At 43.0% G+C, this 21,353-nt stretch overlaps 1 protein-coding gene and 1 pseudogene across 1 annotated transcript in view; one reads left to right on the top strand and one right to left on the bottom strand.

Moving 5' to 3' along the window:
- Positions 1–2,545: 2,545 nt before the first annotated feature.
- Kdm7a (lysine demethylase 7A) overlaps positions 2,546–21,353 on the top strand; it is a 65,119-nt gene continuing 46,311 nt past the window's right edge. The window contains exon 1 of the mRNA XM_085683685.2: positions 2,546–2,833. Coding sequence (XP_085539811.1) covers positions 2,640–2,833 — 194 coding nt within the window. The 5' untranslated portion in view covers positions 2,546–2,639. The remainder of the gene's footprint in view (positions 2,834–21,353) is intronic.
- On the bottom strand, positions 12,179–12,646 carry LOC148117883 (small ribosomal subunit protein uS8 pseudogene; annotated as a pseudogene).

Genomic DNA, 21,353 nt, shown 5'->3' with positions numbered 1-21,353 from the left:
ACAATCCTTATCAAACATACATTTTATTCCTGTGCGATTTCATACGCTATTTGATGGGCTGTAGTACGTTATCATTAACAACAAAAAAAAATGAGGCTCTGGGCCAGAGTCGGTTCAGCAGGTGCTTGCCATGCAAGCCTGAGGACCCGAGTTGGCTCCACCCCCAGATGAACAGTGGAAGGAGAACTCCGGAAAGCTGTCTTCCAAAAGTGCGTACATGCATGTCCCACAGCATGTGTGCAATCTTTCTCACATGAAGCTCATTTATTTTCAATAAAGTCCAAGAAATGCAAGTTGGTCTATATCCTTTTGACCTGCTTTATTAGTTTATGCTTTCTTATTTTATTTTTGAGACAGGGTTTCTTTGTGTAGCCTTGGCTGTCATGGAACTTACTCTGTAGTCCAGGCTATCCTTGAACTCTGAGATCTGCCTGCCTCTGCCTTCTGTGTGCTGGGATTAAAGAAGTGCACCAGAACACATGGCAATTTTTGCTTAAATTTTTTTATCAGACACAACTAAGGCTCCAAGTTCATCTTGTATTTTTTCTCCTCCAGTCTTGGAACTATTTTGCTAAGAAACATGAGGAATTGTATTTAGAAGTCAAACTCTTGACTCATTGTTTTATCGCTCACAGATCCTCTTAAGGGACAGAGTATTAACATACTTATATTTCTACAACTAGAGATTGATCCCGTTATTACTAGCCTACCAGAAAGGTTTTCTAGTTTTCTTCTTATATATATGTAACTCTCTTTTTCAACAAGGAGAAACTGGGCTCTCATTTTGCTTACTATAATTACCTACTGAACCAACACGTTGTACATTGTCAAGTGTTAACTCTCCCAAAGCCAGGTGTGCCCTCAGAGAACACTGTGTACATGGCTGCTTTCCGCTCTGATGCCTCTGACTTTAGCAGATAACTCCGGCTGCCTTTGCCTTTCACTCACTGATTGTATTGTCCTTTGACCTCATGCAAACACTACAAAACACATTAAATTCATTCTTTTTATATTTCTTCGTCCTCTCCCTCTTTCTTCTCCATTTGCCTCAGTGAGGTGATTAAGGAAGGCATTATTAGCCATAATTTTTTTTATCAGATCTTTGGGGAATTGGTCAATGATACAAAAGCTAAAGTTACATATGCTTCAAATTCATTTGAGTTTGTGCTAAGTATGATTTTCAGGCTTTTCTTTTCCTGTGATGTGAGAAAACAGTAGTGCAGTACAAAGGACTCGGTGTAGAAAGAAGAACAAGTTTAGCTCCAGACTGTAGCAAGTTACTCGTTTTCCTCTACTTGAGAAAAAAGAGGAGGGGGCTAGACTAGACCAAGGACGTTTACTGCTTGGGGACAGTGAGTCGACTCCTGCCTGCCCATTTTCCAAACAAAACTTACCTAGGGAGTTTTATTGCTCTCCGTGATATAAATGCTCATAGGAATTCAGCATGAGCTGAATTCAACACTTCATCTGATAATCCTTATTAATCCTTAACATTCTTTCTACTGTTCATTTTTCGCTATTTATTAGATGTTTTTATTCTTCAGTTTATCACCTGACAGTTAATTTGGCTTCATCTTTCACTGAAATCGGTGACGGCCTGTGGTGCACCGAAGACTTCAACGACCTTTTTTTTTTTTAAAAAAAAAAAGCATCTCTCTTCCCAGGGAAAAGTCGGTTCACATGTTCTCCCCACCTTCCCAATTAGCACAGCAGAGCAGTCACAGTCAAGCCTCGTTATTTATAAAATCGCCGGTTCTTCATTCCTCTCACTAACCCCGTTTCATGACGGTCCCCCCCACCCCCGCCCGCCCCTTGGCGACAGATACTAACGGAATTCCTCCCAGAGACAACGCTCTTCCTCCTCACGGCGGCTCCAATCAACACCCTGATTTCCGAGTCGCTCCCTGGGAATCTGAGCGCGACGCCCTCGGAAGTTTGAGTGCGTCTCACAAGGCATTTCTCCACTTCGGGAGGCACAACTGCCTGACGTGTCACCCCGGCTGGGGCCCACGCAAGACGGGGGGTGGCATCCTCAGTGGGCGGCTGCTAACTGACGTGAGGCGAGGCGACCCTGGAGGGCTGAAACTTCCTGGCTTCTCCATCTCGGACCAGAACCACCGCGTCTCCCCGTCTTCACGCGGCAGGAACTGCGCCCCCTCTCGCCCCCCCCCAGCCCCCCAGCCCGGGCTTTCTCTCAGCTACAGCGAACTCCGCTCCACGCACGCTCCCGCCACCGTCCTCCGTCCCCGAGCCGCGCGCCAGCTTTGGCCGTCGCGCGTGTCCTCACGGCCTCTCCGCCCCCTCCCCGACCCGCCAGCCCTTCGGCCGGTGTCGCCGCGCGGATCGCCGCGGAAGGAGCCGGGAGCGCGCCCCGCGGCTGAGAACGTGCGCGAGACGCACAGCCCCGCGCCGAGCGCCGGAAGGAGGCGGCCGGGCCTCGCGCGTCGCGCGCGCCGCCCCCGCCCCTGCGCCGCGACCTTGCTCGCGCGCGCGCACTAAGGCGCCGCCGCCGCCGCTGCCGCCGCCGCCGCCGCCGGGGCTGCTGCTCCGGCTGCTGCAGGAGGCGGCGCTGGCTGGCGGCTGCGCTCGCTCCAGTAGGCGAGCGGAGGAGCGAGCGAGCGTGTGTGTGTTTTTTAAAGATGGCCGGAGCGGCGGCGGCGGTGGCCGCGGGAGCAGCAGCTGGAGCCGCCGCGGCAGCGGGGTCGGTGTCGGCTCCGGGTCGGGCCTCGGCGCCCCCTCCGCCTCCGCCCGTGTACTGTGTGTGCCGGCAGCCGTACGACGTGAACCGCTTCATGATCGAGTGCGATGTCTGCAAGGACTGGTTCCACGGCAGGTAAATAAACCCCCTCAGCCCCGCCGCCGTCGCCCGCGGCCACCGGCCAGCCTCCTCCACCGCCGCCTGTGCCTCCCTCGGGCTGGGCCGCCGCTTCACGCCCCGCGTCCCGAAACCCGGGCGCTGAGCCCCCAGGCCGGGCGGAGGCGAGAGCGGGGGGCCCCCGCCTGCCGGGCAGGCTGCGGAGCGGAGCCGGTGGGCTCGGCCGGCCCGGGCGAAGAGTCGCCACAACAAACAGGAACAAAGGGGCCGGCGGAGAAGTTGGCAGGGGAAGCCCGGGCGAGGGGACCCGGCGGGCGGCGCGGCTCTGGTGACGGCGGAGCGCAGGCAGGCCCGCAGCTCATCGCCCCCCACTGCCCTGGCTGCCGCCGGGCGCAGTGTCCCGGGCTCCCGCCGCCCCGCGCCTGCCCTCGCCGGCCGCCGCCGCGCCTGCTCCGCTTCCGGGCGGCCGCCGCTCGGTCCGGCGCGGGTCCCGTCGCGCCCCTTTCTCTCTTTATCAAACTTCCTCGGGCGACGGGACGGGGTGGCGGGACGACGGCGCGGGGCGGCGTGTAAACAGAGCAACAGATGAGGAGGCACTCGCTCCTCGCGAGGTGCGGGGCCCCGTCACGGCGCAGTTTGGCTGGCCGCCGGCCCAGCCCGCAACACACCCCCCTGCGGCCGGGGGGCTGGCGACCCGGGTCGGGGCACGTCGCCGCAGACCCTCCCCGGCGTCGCCGTGGCGTCGCACCTCAAACTTTACACTGAGTGCGGTCTCCGGCGACACCGGGACGGCCCGCAGCGGTGGCTCGGGCGCCGGAGCCAGCCAACTTTGGGGCGGTGCGGTGGCGGACGCTGCCCTCGGACGCCGCCGCCGCGCCGCGGGTTTGACGTTTCGGAGAGCTCGGGCCGCCTCCGCAGCCAGGCCGCCGACTCGTGTGTTTTGTAATCAAAGTGTGAGGCTAATAAAGGGCGGCGCCACAGCCTCTTGACTCCGGCGTGGGAGGGATTCGCAGGCATTTAAACAAAGAAACTAGTTGGGGTTGGGCTCCCAAAGTCCTTATTTGGGTGTTGTGGCAAAGCCTGCGGTCACCTTTAGGTGAGGCAGGTTTTCTGGGCGCCGTAGGATGTTGTATCTTGACAACAGCCCGCTTGGGAGTTATCGCTGATATGGTGACTGTGGTTGTAGGAAGTATCCTTTGATTGACAGCAGGGCATTTAAATACAGCCCCCGCTCCCCCTCCCCAATTTTACAGAAACATTGCACCGCCAGGCCAGATGCGTTAGTCTCCCTCTACTGGTCTGGGGAGAGAAAACCGTTGAGGTTACAGGGTTCTTTTTAGTGGTGATGACTAACTAGGTAGTTCGACTTAATTTTCAAGTACAGTTAAATTTACTGAGTTTTAAAGTTAGGTGTCCCTCACAATAGATAGCACACACAAAATTGCCTCTTTAAAAGAAGGGTAACGTATTCATTTTTGTGTAAAGGCAAACTCGAGCAGTCTGACAAAAGGTGAAAGGTATTGTCATGTCACTTAATAAATGGTTTCCTATATTTTGATTATTTACAAAGGTATCAGACCTTACTGAGTCTATCTGTGCCTACATTCTCTGCTTCTGCAACATTTCAAGCAACCAGAGAAGACTATCTAACATTAAATTCTAAAAAGAATTAGTTGCAATTTCTGAAGGGTTGAAGTTTCCAAGGGATGATTTGATGGAAAATATGCCCCGTTGTGTAATTCATGGATCTGCTAGCTTAATAAGTTATAGATTTGAAGTTATTAAAGCTAATGTTATTGTAACGTGTGTTCTGGGGAGTCAACCTCACGTGCTCATGCTTGTGCTGCAAGCATGCAAGCGCTCTCACACACACCCACCACACACACACACACACACACACACACACACACACACACACACCAGTTTTTTGAGACAGGGAGTCTCTGTATAGACCTGGCTATTCTGGAAGCATCATAGATCAGACCTCCAACTCGGAGATCTGCCTGCTTCTGCCTCCTAAATACTGGGACTAAGACCATGTACCACCATGTCCAGCTGCACTTTTTGGTTTTAAATTAGGTGTCTTAATGCTAGAGCATGATAAACCTAAGGTGTTTCCTAACCATTTATGTTACACATTTAAGTACCAGTTTGTAAACAGGAGTTGAAGAGGCAGTAAAGAGGGCAAGTATCTTCTCATTGTCACAGATATGTGGAATTTCATCTGTGGAGGTGACTCAGGTGAGCCCAAGGTGATCTTGACCACTAATCTTTCGAGATGTTACAGTGGTTCACATGACTAACTAAAAAAGTTAGTTATACTGCCACATCCCATAAAAGTGGTATCTTTTTAGTAAGTCTAATTTTTAAATACTGATAGTTTAGAATCTATATGTGTTTCCTATGATTGAGATTTATTCTAATGAGTCATTTTTAAACACAGTGAAGTGTTACTTACGTATTAATTACTGAGCATTTCCGTACATGAGAATTGGTCTCTAAAGAACCCTCAGGTTTCCAAAAATGGTCCATCTGCAGAGTGGGGGGAAGATAAACAGTCTTTACACCGATGATTTCTTTCCAATTTTCTTTATTTCTTCTAAAATGTGTTATTGTGTGTTATGATGTGTGTGTTCTAGGGGTGGGACTCAGACTGTCAGGCTTGCATGACAAGCAGCTTTACCAGGCATATCTATTGTCTGGGGACCCCAAAAGTTGTCTTTATTTCTTCTGACAAAGAAGAAAGGCCCTTCCTTGATGCAGCTAGGTTGCAGGGTGACTAGAACAGCTTCCTCTTAGGTTGAGACTGTTTGGTGCATCCTTGGTGATCAGAAGTTCCCATTCCTTAGCCTGCCCAGGCCTTTTTGCAAGGGAGAGAATAAAAGGATGCTTAACTAACAGGTTGTAGTATATAATAGATACCCTGGGGTCAGTGAGCTGAGAGATGGGCAGTGTTTTCCTAGAGAATTTCTTTCAAACGTAAAGATAGAGCTCTTCCTCCAGTCCTGATGGAAGTCCTCCTGGGACTGCTCCATGGCTTTAATAGTGCTTTGAAAGCATCCCGTGAAAAACTACATTATTGTTTTGGTTCAGTTGTACCAGAATGTTGTGTCTTGTTTAGAATTAAATGCTTATATATCTTTATAATCACATATTTTTTAGATTTTACAGGAGCAATGTATTACAGGAAATTAAAAAGTATAGAGAAATATAAATAATGTGAGAGTCCCTATCTTTCATGGATAACTAGTATTTAATGTTTGAGGTATAATTGTTTTTAAAACAAAATTAGAATTTGCTTTATGTATTGTTACTTTTTTAACTAATGTGTACTTTTGTCATTTTTAATGCTATTTGAAAATCTTTTAGTATCTGTATAGTATGTTTTTGCCATGTAGAGTTTAAGTCCACAGAATCACAACATTTGAAAATAATTTTCCTGTTGTTATTGCTTTGTTTTACTACTCCTTGCATTTATTAATGGTGATACGATTTATACCCTTTTAACCAAAATTTTGTGGGTATTTCTGTTTCCTTAGATTAACTCAAATAGACAGCCTGGCTTGTGCCAGGTATTCAGTAAGAAATTCCTTGAAAAAAATTGATGTTAGAAGGCACAGTTGTTTTTGGTTTGACATGTCTTTGCCAAGTTGTGTTCTGAAATGTTATCAGTTTTTTCTTCACCAGTGCCCGTTTTAGTCCCTGTGTCTTTGACAATATAAAGTGTTAACTGACTTTCTTTATTGAACAAACAACTTTGGCAATTTGTATATAAGTGAATATTATTTAATAAAAAGCCTTGGGCTTAATGGTGTATGACTATTAGCCAGCATTACGAAGATGGATAATAGGGGAACACAAATTTGAGGCTAGTCAAGTCTACTTAGTGAAACTGTCTAAAAACAAAACAAAAAGATAAAAAAAATTCTCACCAAAAAATTGTACGCAAAAATGGTTTTTAACTGTCCTCAAACTAAAATAACCCAAATATTAACAGTAGATTGCACAAATTTGGTATATTCCTAAAGTAGAATAACATTCAGCAGTAAAAAGAATGCACTATTGGTTCATGCAACAACATGGACGAAGCTCACAGATAAAGAGTTGAACATAAAAAGGTAGAAATGAAATAAATTTTGCTTTTAATCCCAGCCCTTGAGAGGCACAGGCAGGCAGAGTTCTGTGTGTGTTGTAGGCCAACTGGTCTACATACCAAGTTCCAGTCCAGTCAGGGCAAATAGTGAAACCCTGTCCTCAAACAAAAAAAAGTACATCAAAATGTTTTTAAAGTTAAGAATTGTCCAGTTTGGCAGGTGACAAATGACATTCAGGTTGTTGGTAATGCTGCTTCCCTGTGGTGCGCTTGTGGAAAGCCTTGTGTCCATGGTGCTGACAAAGAGCTGATTCAGAGGGAAAGGAAATCCAATATCCTGAGTGGACCCTGCGGAAATCTAGGAAGAGTCAGAATACCCATTTGGAGAGTAGAAGAGATCACTGTCTCTTTTAGGCGGATCTAGTGCTTTGAATTTTACTTTGGTTTTTGTTTGTTTTGTTTTGTTTTTTGATACATGGTTTCCCTGTGTAGCCCTAACTGTCCTGAAGTTCTGAAACTTGTTCTGTAGACCAGCCTGGCCTCGAACTCAACAGAGATCCACCTGCCTCTGTCTCCTGAGCACTTTGTTTAAAGGCATTCACTACGACTGCCTGGCTTTGAGCTTTGATTTTACTTTTAAACAGATGGTTTGCTTTGGATTGAGGTATCAAGGAGTTGACAACCTTTTATAAGGATTATTCTTGGTCTTGGGCATGTCTGAGGATCCTTGCATTTGATTCCCTGCTCTGGAGGAGAATCATTCTGCTTGTACATCAAAATAGACTGGAGGTGGGTGAAGGTAAAGCTAGGGAGACTACTAAGGCTCTTGTAATAATAAGTAACATGCTTTACATGGTTGAGTCAGTTTGAGTAATATATGAGTGTGTGTGTGTGTGTGTGTGTGTGTGTGTGTGTGAGAGAGAGAGAGAGAGAGAGAGATACTGGGGACTGAACCTAAGGCCTTGAGCATGCGAGGCAAGTCTTTACCACAATCTCTATCTTCAGCCCTTTACTTTTTGAGACAGGGTCTCACTAAGTTGCCTGGGCTAGCCCTGAATTTTTTTTTTCTAACCTAGACAAACCTTGAGCTTGTGATCTTCCTTTCTTAGCCTCCTGAGTTATATTATTTTAGTCCTTTATTATTATTATATTATAATAAATGTCTTAGATTAGTTTCCCCATGATGTTGAATGGAGAACTTTGTACATGGGAATAGAAGAATTTTATTAGCTAATATGGTTGAATGAGCAGTTCTCATGTTATACAGAGCTTCAGGAATTCACCAGAAACATACTGGATGTTTTAATCAGTCCTGTGCGCAGTTTGATTACAGTAGACCTTTAATACATCTAATTCTCATACCTTGGATAAGTGTTATTATTGTCCCTGTTTTGTAATTTAGGAATCCAAGGGATAGAGAATTAAATTACCTTCCTACGATTGTACAACAACAAGGTGATCTCATATAGCTCTGGGTCACTAGCAGCCCTAGGTTGTCTCTGTGGCTGTAGATAGTCCAGGAACAGGTTTGTCTCTGCTGGTGATGGAATACACATTCCAGAGGGAGATACCTGTAGGCATCTTACTTTCTTGATTCTTGTATCTCTCTCTCTCTCTCTCTCCCCCTCTATCTATCTCTATCTATCTATCTTCCTTCTGTCTGTCCGTCCATCCACCCACCCACTCACCCACCCATACATCCATGTGTACAGTGTTCTGCCTAAATGTTTGCCTGCACCACCAGATTCTTTCTTTCACTTATTTGCTTGTCATTCATTCGTTTGTTTGTTTGTTTGTTGTGTGTGCAGTGTTTTGCCTAGAAGAGGTCACTAGACCTCATAGATGGTTGTGAGCCACCATATGGTTTTTGGGAATTGAACTCAGGACCCCTGGAAAGAGCAGCTACTGCTGTTAATCTCTGAACCATTTTTCCAGCCCCTTTCTTGATTCTTTTAAGATTATGCGTGGCAGAAGAGATGGCTCTAGTGGTAAAGAGTGCATGCCCTTGAAGGAGACACATGTTAGGTTCCTAGCAGCTATGTTGTATGGCTTACAGCTGTCTAATAACTCTAGCTCCAAGGGATTGGCTTCTGGGCACCCCTACATACTTACATGCACACACACACACACACACACACACACACACACACACAAAGTAAAACTTAAAAAATAAAAAAGATTTTAAAGTGAAATACGTTAAAATTGTAAATGTCTTGGGGACAGACTATTAACAAAATATTGGAAGCTTTCCTCATTTAACTCTGCTTTTAGTTGTTATAAATGAATTTCTTGTTGGAGAATATTTAGCTTTTAATTTTTTTAAATAGGAGTTGCCAGAGGTAGGTGAATTTCTGTGAGTTCAATGTCAGTCTGGTTGCAGGCTAGCCTAGGCTATATTATGAGACCCTGTCTCTACCCCCTTCCCCTCCCCCCCAAAAAAAAAGAACAACAAAAAGAAAATTAGGGGTTGGGGATATGGGTATGGTGGCTTACACCTATAATTCCATCACCAGGCATCAAATTCAAGGCTAGCCTGGCCATATTAAGACTTTGTCTCAGCTCCTACTCCCTAAGTGCCTCCTCCCTCACAAAATAGGGATTGGAATTCTTTTTAAAAATTGTTTTGTAGGCTCTATCTTAATGATGAGGTCTTGGTTTAATATAAACCTAAGTGAGCGTTTATCTCCCCATAAGAGGACAAAAGCCAAATTACTGGACTTCTTGGCTACTTTTTTGATTTTTTTACTTCTTTTTGGGTGGGAGTGGGACAAGGTGCCGCTGTGATTGTCATGATCTTCCTGCTGTAGCCTCCTGAGTGCCAGGGCAGTCAGAGGGGAGATAGATAGACTTTTCTCATTAACCTATTGGGTTTGTTTTAACTATTAGTGTGGGGCTGGCTTCTGCTTGTTTATTCTTTTGTCTCCAGTGTCCTAGGGTTAAATTGAGTTTTCTGCTCCTTTTCTTTATGAAGTGAAGTGGAGGACTTGAGACAGAGAGGAACAGGTGTACAGGAGTCTGCCAACAAGAGCTTTGGTAATTTCAGGCACAGAAACTCGGATTGTTTGCACAGTTTTTGAACAGCTGGTGGGTGCTGGTCTACAGTCTGGCTTTAGTTCTTTATAGACACTGCCTTTTATTTCTGTAGTCATCGTTACTTTTCTATTAAAGATAGCTCACCTTCCATATCCAAAATAGTGTGATTTAGATTTAATGCTGATTTATGATTTTTCTGTTTCTGTGTGATCCCTGGTCTCCCCTCCCCCCCTTTTTAATTTTTTTTTATTTTTGGTGTTTCGCGACAGCCTGCCTCTTCCAGCCTTCCCCATGCTGGAAGTAAAGGTGAGTGCCACCATGCCCAGTACCCTGGTTCCTTTTTTATGGAGAATAATGTTTAGAAATCAAGACTTGTTTGACTGTAAACTTGACAGTATGTCTAGGCTTTCTCGTGGACATAACTAGAAAATACAACATCATCCACATATGTGAACCTCTATTTCTAGACCTGCCTGCTTATATACAATAAAGATCACAAGTTTTCAGGGTGGTACCTTATAGACTAACAGCACAGGACTCTTTTTAGTTTTTTCCTATTCCAGTCTTAATTTTTTTGGCCATTAGTGGGAAACTTAACTCTTATCTACAACTTTGTGTGTGTGTGTGTGTGTGTGTATTTTGAGACAGGATTTCTCTGTGTCCAGATTGTTCTGGAACTCGTTCTGTAGATCAGGCTGGCCCCAAAGCTCTGAGTGCTGGGATTAAAGGCATGAACCACCACACCTAGCTCATCTATGGCATTCTTACTTGCTGAATCTTAGTGTATGTATAACGGAGTCCGGTATTACTAACATATCCCCTTGTGAGATATTTGCTAGATTGCATTTTGTATATGGTTGCCTTTAGCTTTACAACATGTAGTAAAAAATATTGTATAGCATTATTTTTATTTTTTTAGGCATGTAAATTTTTAAATTTTTTTTTTTGTTTATTATGTATACAGTGTTCTGTCTACATGTCAGAAGGGGACACCAGATCTCATTACAGATGGTTGTAAGCCACCATGTGGTTGCTGGGAATTGAACTCAGGACCTCTGGGGATAACCGCTGAGCCATCTCTCCAGCCCCATGTAAAACATTACTAAAAGGTGCTGAGAAGTCAGAGTTATGTGAGAGATAAACTCAGAAATATTGCTCTTTCATTTCTTTCTCCTTTCTAATCCTTCCCTAGCCACCCTTTTAAGAAGTCACTTTGTTTTGTGTTTTCCTTTGAGACAGGGTCTCACTGTGTAGTCCAGGCTAGCCTTGAACTCATGGAGATCCATCTCTGATCTCAGCACTTGGGAAACTGAGACAGGTGGATCTCTGTTAGTTCAATCCCAACCAAGGATACATAGTGAGCTCCACCCCAACCCTCCAATGTGTATATGCTATCACTCCCAGCCCTAGGATATTAAAATTGGTTATAAAGGTTTTTTTTTAATTTTTTACATTTTATGTATATGATATGTATGAGTTTTTTGCCTAAGTGTATGTATGTGCATGACTGGTCCCTTGGAGGCCAGAAGGGACATTGTGGTCCCCTCTACCCTGAACTGGAGTTAACAGTTGTGAGCTATTATGTGGGTGTTGGGAACTGAACTCATGTCTTCTGCAAGAGTATCAAGTGTTATTAACTGATGAACCACAAATTCAACCTCATTTTTTTTTTCTTAAAGAGAAGGTTTCATGTGTCCTAGCTTGACCTCAGACTTACTCTGTAGCTGAAGATGGCTTTGAACTTTTGTTCTTCCTAGCTCCACCTGCACCACACCTGTTTAGGTAGTGCTGGAGATTGAACTCAGGGCTTTGCACATACCAGGCAAGCATTCTATTAACTGAGCTGTATCACTAACCCTGGTTTATCTTTTTTTCATGTTATGTGCAAGATGTGCTTTCTTGTATTCATGCATGCTTGTAATGAGGATTGAACCCAGGGCTTCACAAATTCCAAACCCATTGTCTACTAATGGGCAACATTTCCAGCCCTGGTGTGTGTGAGCATGCCTGCAGAGATCTGACTTGTGGAATTGGTTCTCTTCCTTCCACTATGTGGTTTCCAGGATTGAACTCAGGTGGTCAGGCTTTTGAGGCAAGCCTTGAGACATGAGTCACCTTAACAGCCCTGTTTCATTTTATTTTTTCCATGCTTGGAATCAAAACCAGAGTCTTACACTGCTATGCATGTTCTTTTGTTCTTTGGCTTTTTTTTTCTTTCATTCATTCATTCTTAGTTTTTTTTTTTTTTTCACAGTCCTTAAAGGCTTTTTATTTCTGTTTTACATCTCTAGAAAAAGAATCCCAGGATTTTCCCTCCTGTGTGCTTTCGTCTTGCTTCTTCATGGTCCATGATGCCAGCTGAGGTGGTCAGTACAATGAAGCCAAACTGACGGGACGGGAGCAGATTGTTCTGCCATTTTTCTAGGTCTTTGAGTTGCACATCAAATCTAGGGCTTATCACTCCACACTTGTTCAACCTGCCTGTGATGTTCACAACGATCTTCCCAGCTCTGTGGTCATCTATAATTTCAAATTCACCAATGTAACCGTGCTTCATCATCACGGTTAGGAACCGAACGATGACTTTGGAGCAGGGCCTGATGAGGACTTGGCGTTTGCCTCTCTTCTCTGCATTGTTGATGCTCTTGAGAGCATCGGCCAGGACATTCATGCGCACCATGGTGGCGGCGCGGGAAGATGGTGGGAAAAAAGCTGTTTTTTTTTTTAATTTTTATTTTCTTTGCTGTGTAAGTTTCCATGTTTAGTTTGAAGGGGGTTTCTTTTTTATTTTTTAAATCTCTATGACCACGTAACTCTTTTATGTGGATCGTTTGGTTCTTATTCTACTTCTTTGTTGTACGTGGCATTTAAGTTGTTTACAGTGTTTTTTTAACTAACACTACTACAGTAACAACCTTGTGCATATGTGTATTTTTATGTTGTTGGAGATATTTCTTTAGTTAGATTGTCAGTAATGGTAAATGGAGTCACAGGTATAATCCCAGCTACTTGAGAGGCAGAAACAGGATCAAGGTGAAGGCCAGTCTGAGCAACTGAGTCAGATTCTTCTCGAAACAACAAAATTTTTAAAGGGACTAAGGTGGGCTCTGAGTTCAATCCCCAGTACTATACTACCATTACCATCACTCCTATCCCCAAGAAAATAATGCATACATTGTTTATTAGTACTACTTCACTCCTTCCTAGTGATCATCAGCATTGTGTATGAGTCTCACTATGTAGCCCAGACTAGTTTAAAACTGTTTAGCCCAGAGTGACTTTGAACTGAGATCATCCTGACTACCAGCGTACAAGTATGTGCCTCCATGCCTGGCCTCTGCCTGCTTTTAAGATCTCTTGGTATGTTAGGGGTATTAGTTCTGTGTGGCAGTTACGAATAGCCTCTTCCTGTGTTCAGCTGTCTGGTGTTTTGTTATGGTGGTTTTTGAACTATGAAAACATAGGTTAAGTTATGTAGTTACAATCTTTTCTTTTAATTGGCTCTGGAGTTTGAGTTATCCTTTTTCTATCCAAGGTTAAAGAATTTTTACTTGTTTTTTTTCTAATATTTGTATAGTTCATTTTTTTAAGCATTCAAATTCTCTTTTTTAATATAAAAAAGTCTGTGGTGTGCCCCAAGCAATTTTTTTCTAAATGTGTCCTGGCATTGTTAATTAAAAACTCCATATTTGGATGGTAGAAAGATGGCTCAGCTCTTAAGATCACTTGCTGCTCCAGAGGGCCCAAGCTCTGTTTCAAGCCCCCATGTCAAGCAGCTTACAACCATTATAATTTTGGCTCCAGGAATTCCAATACCTCTGGCCCCCACAGACACCTGTATTCACATGCACACACTCACACCTACAAATAATAATGAAAAATAATGAAAACAAAGCTTTAAGAAATCCATATTGGGGCTGGAGACGTGGGCCCAGTGATTAAGAGTACATGCCTTTCTTGCAGAGAACCAGCGTTTAGTTCCCAGCCCCCACTGTGGCATCTTACAACTGCCTGTAATTCCAGGACATCTGATGCCCTCTCCTGGCCTCTATTGACACCAGGCATGCATGAGGTAAACATACATACATACATACACACACACACACACACACACACACACACACACACACACACAGAGACTCACACATACCCATAAAACAAACAAACAATATACAAATAGATAAATCTTTTAGAAAGTTCATATTGACCCCGTGGTTTGAGATGCCAAAATCATTGCCAGTCAGTGTATATTGCTGAAAATTGTTGATTCTTTTTCTTTTTTTTTTTAAAGGTTTATTTATTTATTATGTATACAACATTCTGCCTCCATGTATGCCTGCACACCAGAAGAGGGCACTAGATCTCATTACAGATGGTTGTGAGCCACCATGTGGTTGCTGGGAATTGAACTCAGGACCTCTGGAAGAGCAGCCAGTGCTCTTAACCATTGAGCCATCTCCCCAGCCCCTTGATTCTTTATCTATACATTCTATTCCACCGTTCTGTTTGTTTCTGGACCAGCAAAAAACTGTTTAAATTATAAGGGCTTTTAATAGTATGTTTTAAAGACTGCTGAGGCCAAACTTGTCCTCAGAGTTCTTTGTCTTCAATGTTTTTCTGACTGTTCCTTACAGATTTAGTTTTCTATGTGAACTTTAGTATTAACTTGCCTAAATTTTAATCTTAAAAAAGACTTATTTTTTAAATGGATATATGTATGTTTCTGTATCTGTATGTTATATATCTGTGTGTGCTCAAGGAGGCCAAGAGAGGGTGTGAGGTTTCTCTGGAGTTGGAGTTACAGGTGATTATAAACAGTCCAACGTGGGTGCTGAGAGTGAACGTGGAAAGAGCCGCATGTTCCTATTAAGCCATCTCTCCAGGTGTGTACTATCATACCCAGCTCAGTGCATTTTTAAACTTGATCTAGGATGGTAGTCCAGCCTAGCACCTCCTAATCTATTTAGCATGCCGGCTTTATTTCAGTTGATACATATTTTGTAGGGATTGACTGTGGGACCTGTGTAGATAGATCTGAGTAGGGAATGCTGAATTGTATGTGAAAAATATTAGCTGTATGGAGCCTAAAGTCTGATTATAGTTACAGTTTTCATAGAAAGTGGTTGTGAATCGACATTGTACTAACCACTCTGGTAGGGTTTTAGATTAATAGTCCCCCAGTGCCATTCCCTGCCAAACTGGCTGCAAAAGAATCACCTGGGGAGCTTGTTAAGAATAAAGATTATTGACCTACCAATTAACCGTCCCCTGTAGATTGAAGGTGGGGCTTAGGAATGTGGTTTTCTGTATGTTTGTGTGAATACATGTTCATGTATGTCTGTGTGTGTGTTTGTGCCTGCTGTTGATGTTGGGTATCGTTCTCAACCCTTCCTTTTCTTATTTTTGAAGACAGGCTCTCTCACCGGAGATTGCCAGTTCAACTAGACTGGCTGGTCAGTGAGCCCTAGGGTTGCTGTCTCCACCCCTCAGCACTGGAATTACAAATGTGTGCCATGGTGCCTAGCTTTTTTTTGTAAGACTGGGTTCTTGGGTTGGTGGTGTCGAACTCCAGTCCTCGTGCTTGCATGTTAAGCACTTTACATACTTATCTCCCCACCTCTTCTTCTTCTTCTTCTTCTTCTTCTTCTTCTTCTTCTTCTTCTTCTTCTTCTTCTTCTTCTTCTTCTTTTTTTTTTAATAAGCAGTGCACGGTGCAAATTTTAGTTCAGAAGACTGTCTAGTGAAAAGTAGTTCTCCCTCTCCTTCATTCTATGTCCATCCAGTTTTCTCTTCTAGATTATTTCAGAACTGCTGTCAGTTATTGCAGATCCTTCCACACACAGAGGTGTGGGGATGTAGTAGGATTGCACCTGATTTTGTTGCTTTTCTTAGAGATCTCATGTCTCCTATAGAACGTCTTCCTTGGAAAGGCTGCCTAGTGGCAATTGGAAAAGATCCACAGGGGACTCTAATGGGTTATGGGTGTTAGGAAGCACAGTATGAGTGTTACAGTGGTTAGAAACAGTTTTGTTTTAGTTGAATGTTAATTCCCTAAATCTTGAATTTCACAAGTAACTGTAGTCATCAAGCATTTTGTAAATTTCTAGATTTATACAAACTTTTATATTTTTTTTTCTTACTAGCGATTAGGTGGAAACTATCAGTCAAAAATACATGATTGAGGCCAGACGGTAGTGGCACATGCCTTTAATCCCAGTACTTGGGAGGCAGAGGCAGGTGGATATCAGTGAGTTCGGAGGCCAGCCTGGTCTAAAAAGTTCCAGGACATTCAGGGGTACGCAGAGAAACCCTGTCTCAAAAAAAAAAAACCAAAAACAACAACAAACCATGATTAAGGGGCTCAGAGGTGCAGAGGACCCAAGGTGGCTATAATCATCAGTAACTCCAACTCCAGGGGATTTGACACCCTGTGTAGCACGAGTAATAAAAACCCAGAGACAGATATTGGGGTTCAACCTAAAGATCAAAAAAGCAAAGCAGCCAAGCCACTAGAGAGTTCTTACCTCTATGAAATCTTTAGACTGATCGAGAGCGAGTTCCTGTCTCATCCTACCTTATAGTCCTCTCTAATGCTGGAGTTAAAGCTGCACCACCACTGCCCAACCCCTGTGACTAATTAGTATGGCTGCTGGAATTAAAAGTGTGTGCTACCACTGCCTGGCCTGTATGGCTCACTAGTTTGGCTGCTTTGCATTGATCTTCAGGCAAGCTTTATTTATTAAAACACAAATAATATACTACTATAACCCTATTCTGGCCTCTACAGGCATGTACACCACACACAAGGAAAAAATGAAAATTAAGGTCTAGAGAGATAACTCAGCAGTTAAGAGCACTCACTGCTCCTCCAGAGGACTTGAGTTTGGTTCCTACTGCTCACAACTGTCTAACTCCAGTTCTAGGGAATCCAGTGCCCTCTTCTGGACTTTAGGCATTGCACACACATGATGCACATGTACCCATGCAGACAAAATACCCATACATGTAAAATCTTTAAATAAATTATATTTAAAAACACATAATGGAGTTGAGCTTATAGACACCTGCTTACCATCCCAGATAGAATTTGATAACTGTAGAATCAGGAGTTCAGGGCATATCTTATCTCAGTTACATAAAACCAAAAATCAAAACCAAAACATAGTAAAATGTATGAAATCAACAGCATGAAAGAGGCATCTTGTGGTGGAATCGGTTATGAACAAGGTTTTTCAGCCTTCAGGCTCTGTTGCTGTTTACTTTCTGTTATTGCAGGAGGTGTGTGTAGGGACAGGTTAGACAGAAGATGGCAGAGGACAGATGGTACCACAAATCTGCTCTACAAAACATTTCTTGCACTGTAATACCAACATGTAAGAGATTCTTATATTCATATCTCTGTTAACGACTTAACTGTTCTCTCCATTCACTGTGACCATGGTAAAGCAGAGTGAGGATTATCATCTTGAGGGGGTAGAATGACTAGTGGGAAGACCACAGGGCTGTGAAAAACAGTAGAACTTTGTGGCTACTTTGGAAATGTTTCCTCCTCTGGAGCATTCTCATGGGTATTATTACCTTCATAGAGAATAGTTTATTCATAAGCTCCATTGCCAGTTGTATTGTTTGGTCTGTGCGCTCAGTGCCATACAGAGACAGCCAAAACAGCCAGCACATTCTTTATGCTCAACAAGCAAATAAATAGTTAAGGTATCAACATGTCAATCATCGTATTTTCACATACTCATCATAGAATAATATCAGTAGAATTGTATCAGCTGTATTTTCAGCTTTTAAGAGAATATTTGATATCAAAATTCATTTATTGGTTTTTCACATCTCCCCCCCCCACATTCTTTCATTTTCTTTGTCGTTTCCATTTATATTGTCTTTTGTTTTTCACCTTCATTAGTGAAGATGGTTGTAACTAGTTGGGAAGTTGTGGGACACTTGGAAACATGAACCCAGCAGTTAAATGTAGGAAAGTGTTTCATATTCTGAGAAATTGTGAAATGGGAATTTAGTTTGCAGTATGCCCATAACTGTCCTAAGGCCTAACCTGATTCCAGAATTGAAATAGATGAAACTGTAAAGGATCTTCTATAATGTGGAGTTGATTGACTACAAAGGTCATTTCTTTTCTTCTGTTGATGTTAGTGTGTGGGGCTTTAGGGGTGCAGAATAACTCAGTCCTTCCTTCCTTCCTACCTACCTACCTACCTACCTACCTACCTAAAAGATAATTATTAGAATGGTTTACAGGCTGTGGTCCAGCTAGTCCAACAATAGTTGTGTATTAATGGAATGCTCAAGAATCCAGTAGTTGTTCAGTCCACAAGACTGGATATTTCAGCTGGTCTTTAGTATATGCCAGAATCTCAAAGAAGTAGGCTGTAATACCAGTGAAAGAATAGACTTTTCAGTGAGAGTGAGAGCAAGCAGGCAAACTTCCATTTTCCATGTTCTTTATAAAAGCTGCCAGCAGAAGGTGTGGCCCAGATTAAAGGTATCTTCCCATCTCCAAAGACCTGGGTTAAAAATGATCTTCCCACTTCAAATTATTTAATTAAGAAAAAAAATTACTCGTAGGTATACATGGCCCTTGGATTTTAGTTAATTCTAGATGTAGTTAACAACCAGGATTAGCCACCACAGGGCCAAAGGACGTTTGATTCCTTAGAACTGGAGTTACACATGGTTGTGAGCCATCAGATGTGGATGCTGGGAACTGACCCATCCTCTGCAAAAGCACTAAGTACTTCTAATTGCTGACCCATCTCTTCAGTCCCAGGACTGTTGAACCTTTGATATCCAGGTGAAGACTTGTACTGTACTAAAAAATTAAAATGTATAAATTTCTCTACCACAACTTCTATCATCTGAAGAAAGATGAAAGCATCGATTATTTACATAGAAGGATCCTTGTTTTTATACAGAATAATTCCTTTAGTATCAAATTGAGTGAGTGAAGTTTTAAAAACTATTACAACTTTGGCTGTTGGATAGAATCTGTGACTAGTTAATAACAAATGTTACTGGGATCATTGTGGACATAGTACTGAGGAAAGTCTTGGGAACTGAATTTAGGAAATAGCTTCGTCCTGAATGAATGGAAAGTGAGTCGGAAAATGTGGAAGACTGTTCTGTGGATGCTCATGTGATGTTCCGTTCAGGAGGAAGAATTTGCTCTGGGTTTTGAAGGTGAGCTAGGGTAAGGCTACTTGGTGACAAAAGAAGAGATAATTTGGAAAAGAGTACACTCTGATGGAGCCCACGGTAGTAGTTTGGTTACAGCTCCAAGAGTAGAGAATGTAAATGGGTGCACCATCCAAGAGCGGGCAATGTTTGGCAGATCCTGGTGAATCGTGGTTGGTCGATAATTCAGTTCTATTCACATCAAGTGCCCTGCCCCACCGCCCAAAAGCCAACTAAGCAACAATTTCAGAAGATAAGACAATAGAAAGCGATAAAATTGTCATCACTCCACTCACCAAATGGCAGTGAAATTGTTCGTGATGGAAACTATTCAGCAAAGGTCACATTGTCACCCCACAGTGGTCTAGTAGACAGTGAATTCTCTGCTGTTAGGAAAACTGTAACAGCTTGTTATGGGAAGGGAAGTTTAAGAAGAGAAATAGAGAAGAGACTAAAAGGTTTTGTGCCAGATTAAAAAACAAAGCCTTAAAACTTTGTTTCCAGAGCAGCGCATCACATGCGTCCTGCTGTCATTCTCTTAGAGAGTGTAGGCTTCTCTCACTGAGCAGTGAGGAGGGTGGACTGGGTAGACTAGGCTTGATAGAAACATTACATTTTAATTTTAAAGTTATATTTTGTATGATTAGTTTAAATGGGCCTTTCCGGATTTATTTTAAAGATATTCTCATTTATCTTACATGTATTAGTTTTTGCCTGCTTGTATAAAAGTGTACTGTTTACATGTGTGGGTGCCCACAGAGGAAAAGGGTGTCAGGTGCCCTAGAACTGAAGTTGCAGATAGTTGTAAGCCTCCATGTGGATGCTGGGGGCCAAACCTGGGTCCTCAGCAAGAGCAGCTAGTGCTTTTAACTAAAACCCAGCTGTCTCTCCAACACCCAAATTGACTATTTTTGATTTACTGAATTTGCTAAGTGTTGAAGTTTCTAAATCATTTTAGGTGTGTTAGGTGATGAGAATTTGCCAAAAGTAGAAGGCATCACTGACATTATATTTTATATTTTAATATATATTAATTTATTTTGTGCTTTTTTGAGACAGAGTCTCAGGTAACCCGGTTGGCCTTGCACTCACTGTGTATCAAGGATGATCTTGATCCTCCCTTCACCTGTGTTAATGATGGTGTTAGTGCATCACCACACTAGCTCACTGGCATTTGAGTGAAGCAGATGAAGTGATGTGGTGGTGAGAATTAGAAGCTGGAGAATGGGTCTTTGAGAATTAATAGTTATGTTTTTCCTTAAATGTCTTTAACTAGTTGGAATATTCCTGCTGCCTCTTTTTCCTGGAGTTTTGTGGGAGTCGGGGTTGTTACATAGAGAAACCCTGTGTTGGGAAAAAAAAAAAAAAAACAAAAAACAGAAGAAAAAGACGGTGGCAGAGGGTGGGAGAAAGGGAGAGAGGACCTATACCTAATGAACCTCATTTTCAAAATCCAGGTAATCTGGCTTTGAGCTCTTGCATTGAATGCAGAAATAACTCACATACATATTTATTTACAGTGATCTTTTATGTCCCATTTTAGCTAGTGTTAACCAGCCCCCCCCCTCTCTGTGTGTGTGTGTGTGTGTGTGTGTGTGTGTGTGTGTGTGTGTGTAAGACAGGTAAGATAGTGGAACTTGCTGTAGAGACCAGGCTAGCCTAGAACTTTTGGCAATCCTTCTGTCTCTGCCTCTAAAGTGTTGGGAGTAGAGATGTGTACAATTATGCTCTGCTCTCACAATTGAATTTAAGCTCTAGGATTTACCTGCATGTGTTCATATATACCACAAATATGCCAGCTGCCCATAGAGGTCAGAAGAAGACATTGGATGGATCTCTTGGGACTGAAGATGATCTTGAGCAACTATTTGGGTGCTGGGAACTTAACCTGGATCTTCTCAACGAAGAAGTGAGAAAAAACAAGTGTTTTTAACTGCAGAGCCAGTTCTTCAGCTTCCCCCGTTTTTCCCTCCCCCCAAGACAGGGTTTCTTTGTGTAGCTTTGTGTTAGTTAAACGTTGGGGATGACTTCTGTCACGATCCAGCTACTACTGGTTCATATGTTCAGGGTAGTGACGTGTGGATTAGAAACTTTAGGTAGGAGAGAATGGAGATATGAAAGAAACACAGAGACATAGAATAGTACTGCAAGGGCAACTCAACGAATACTGAATACGCTCACATTTAGTTTTCATGTATTTTTATATCCCAGTACAAG

This window comes from Myodes glareolus, chromosome 25 (assembly GCF_982192425.1).
Source record: "Myodes glareolus chromosome 25, mMyoGla1.1, whole genome shotgun sequence".
NCBI lineage: Eukaryota > Metazoa > Chordata > Mammalia > Rodentia > Cricetidae > Myodes > Myodes glareolus.
Note: the sequence above shows the minus strand (reverse complement) of the source record. Positions and strands in the feature narration are given on the sequence as shown.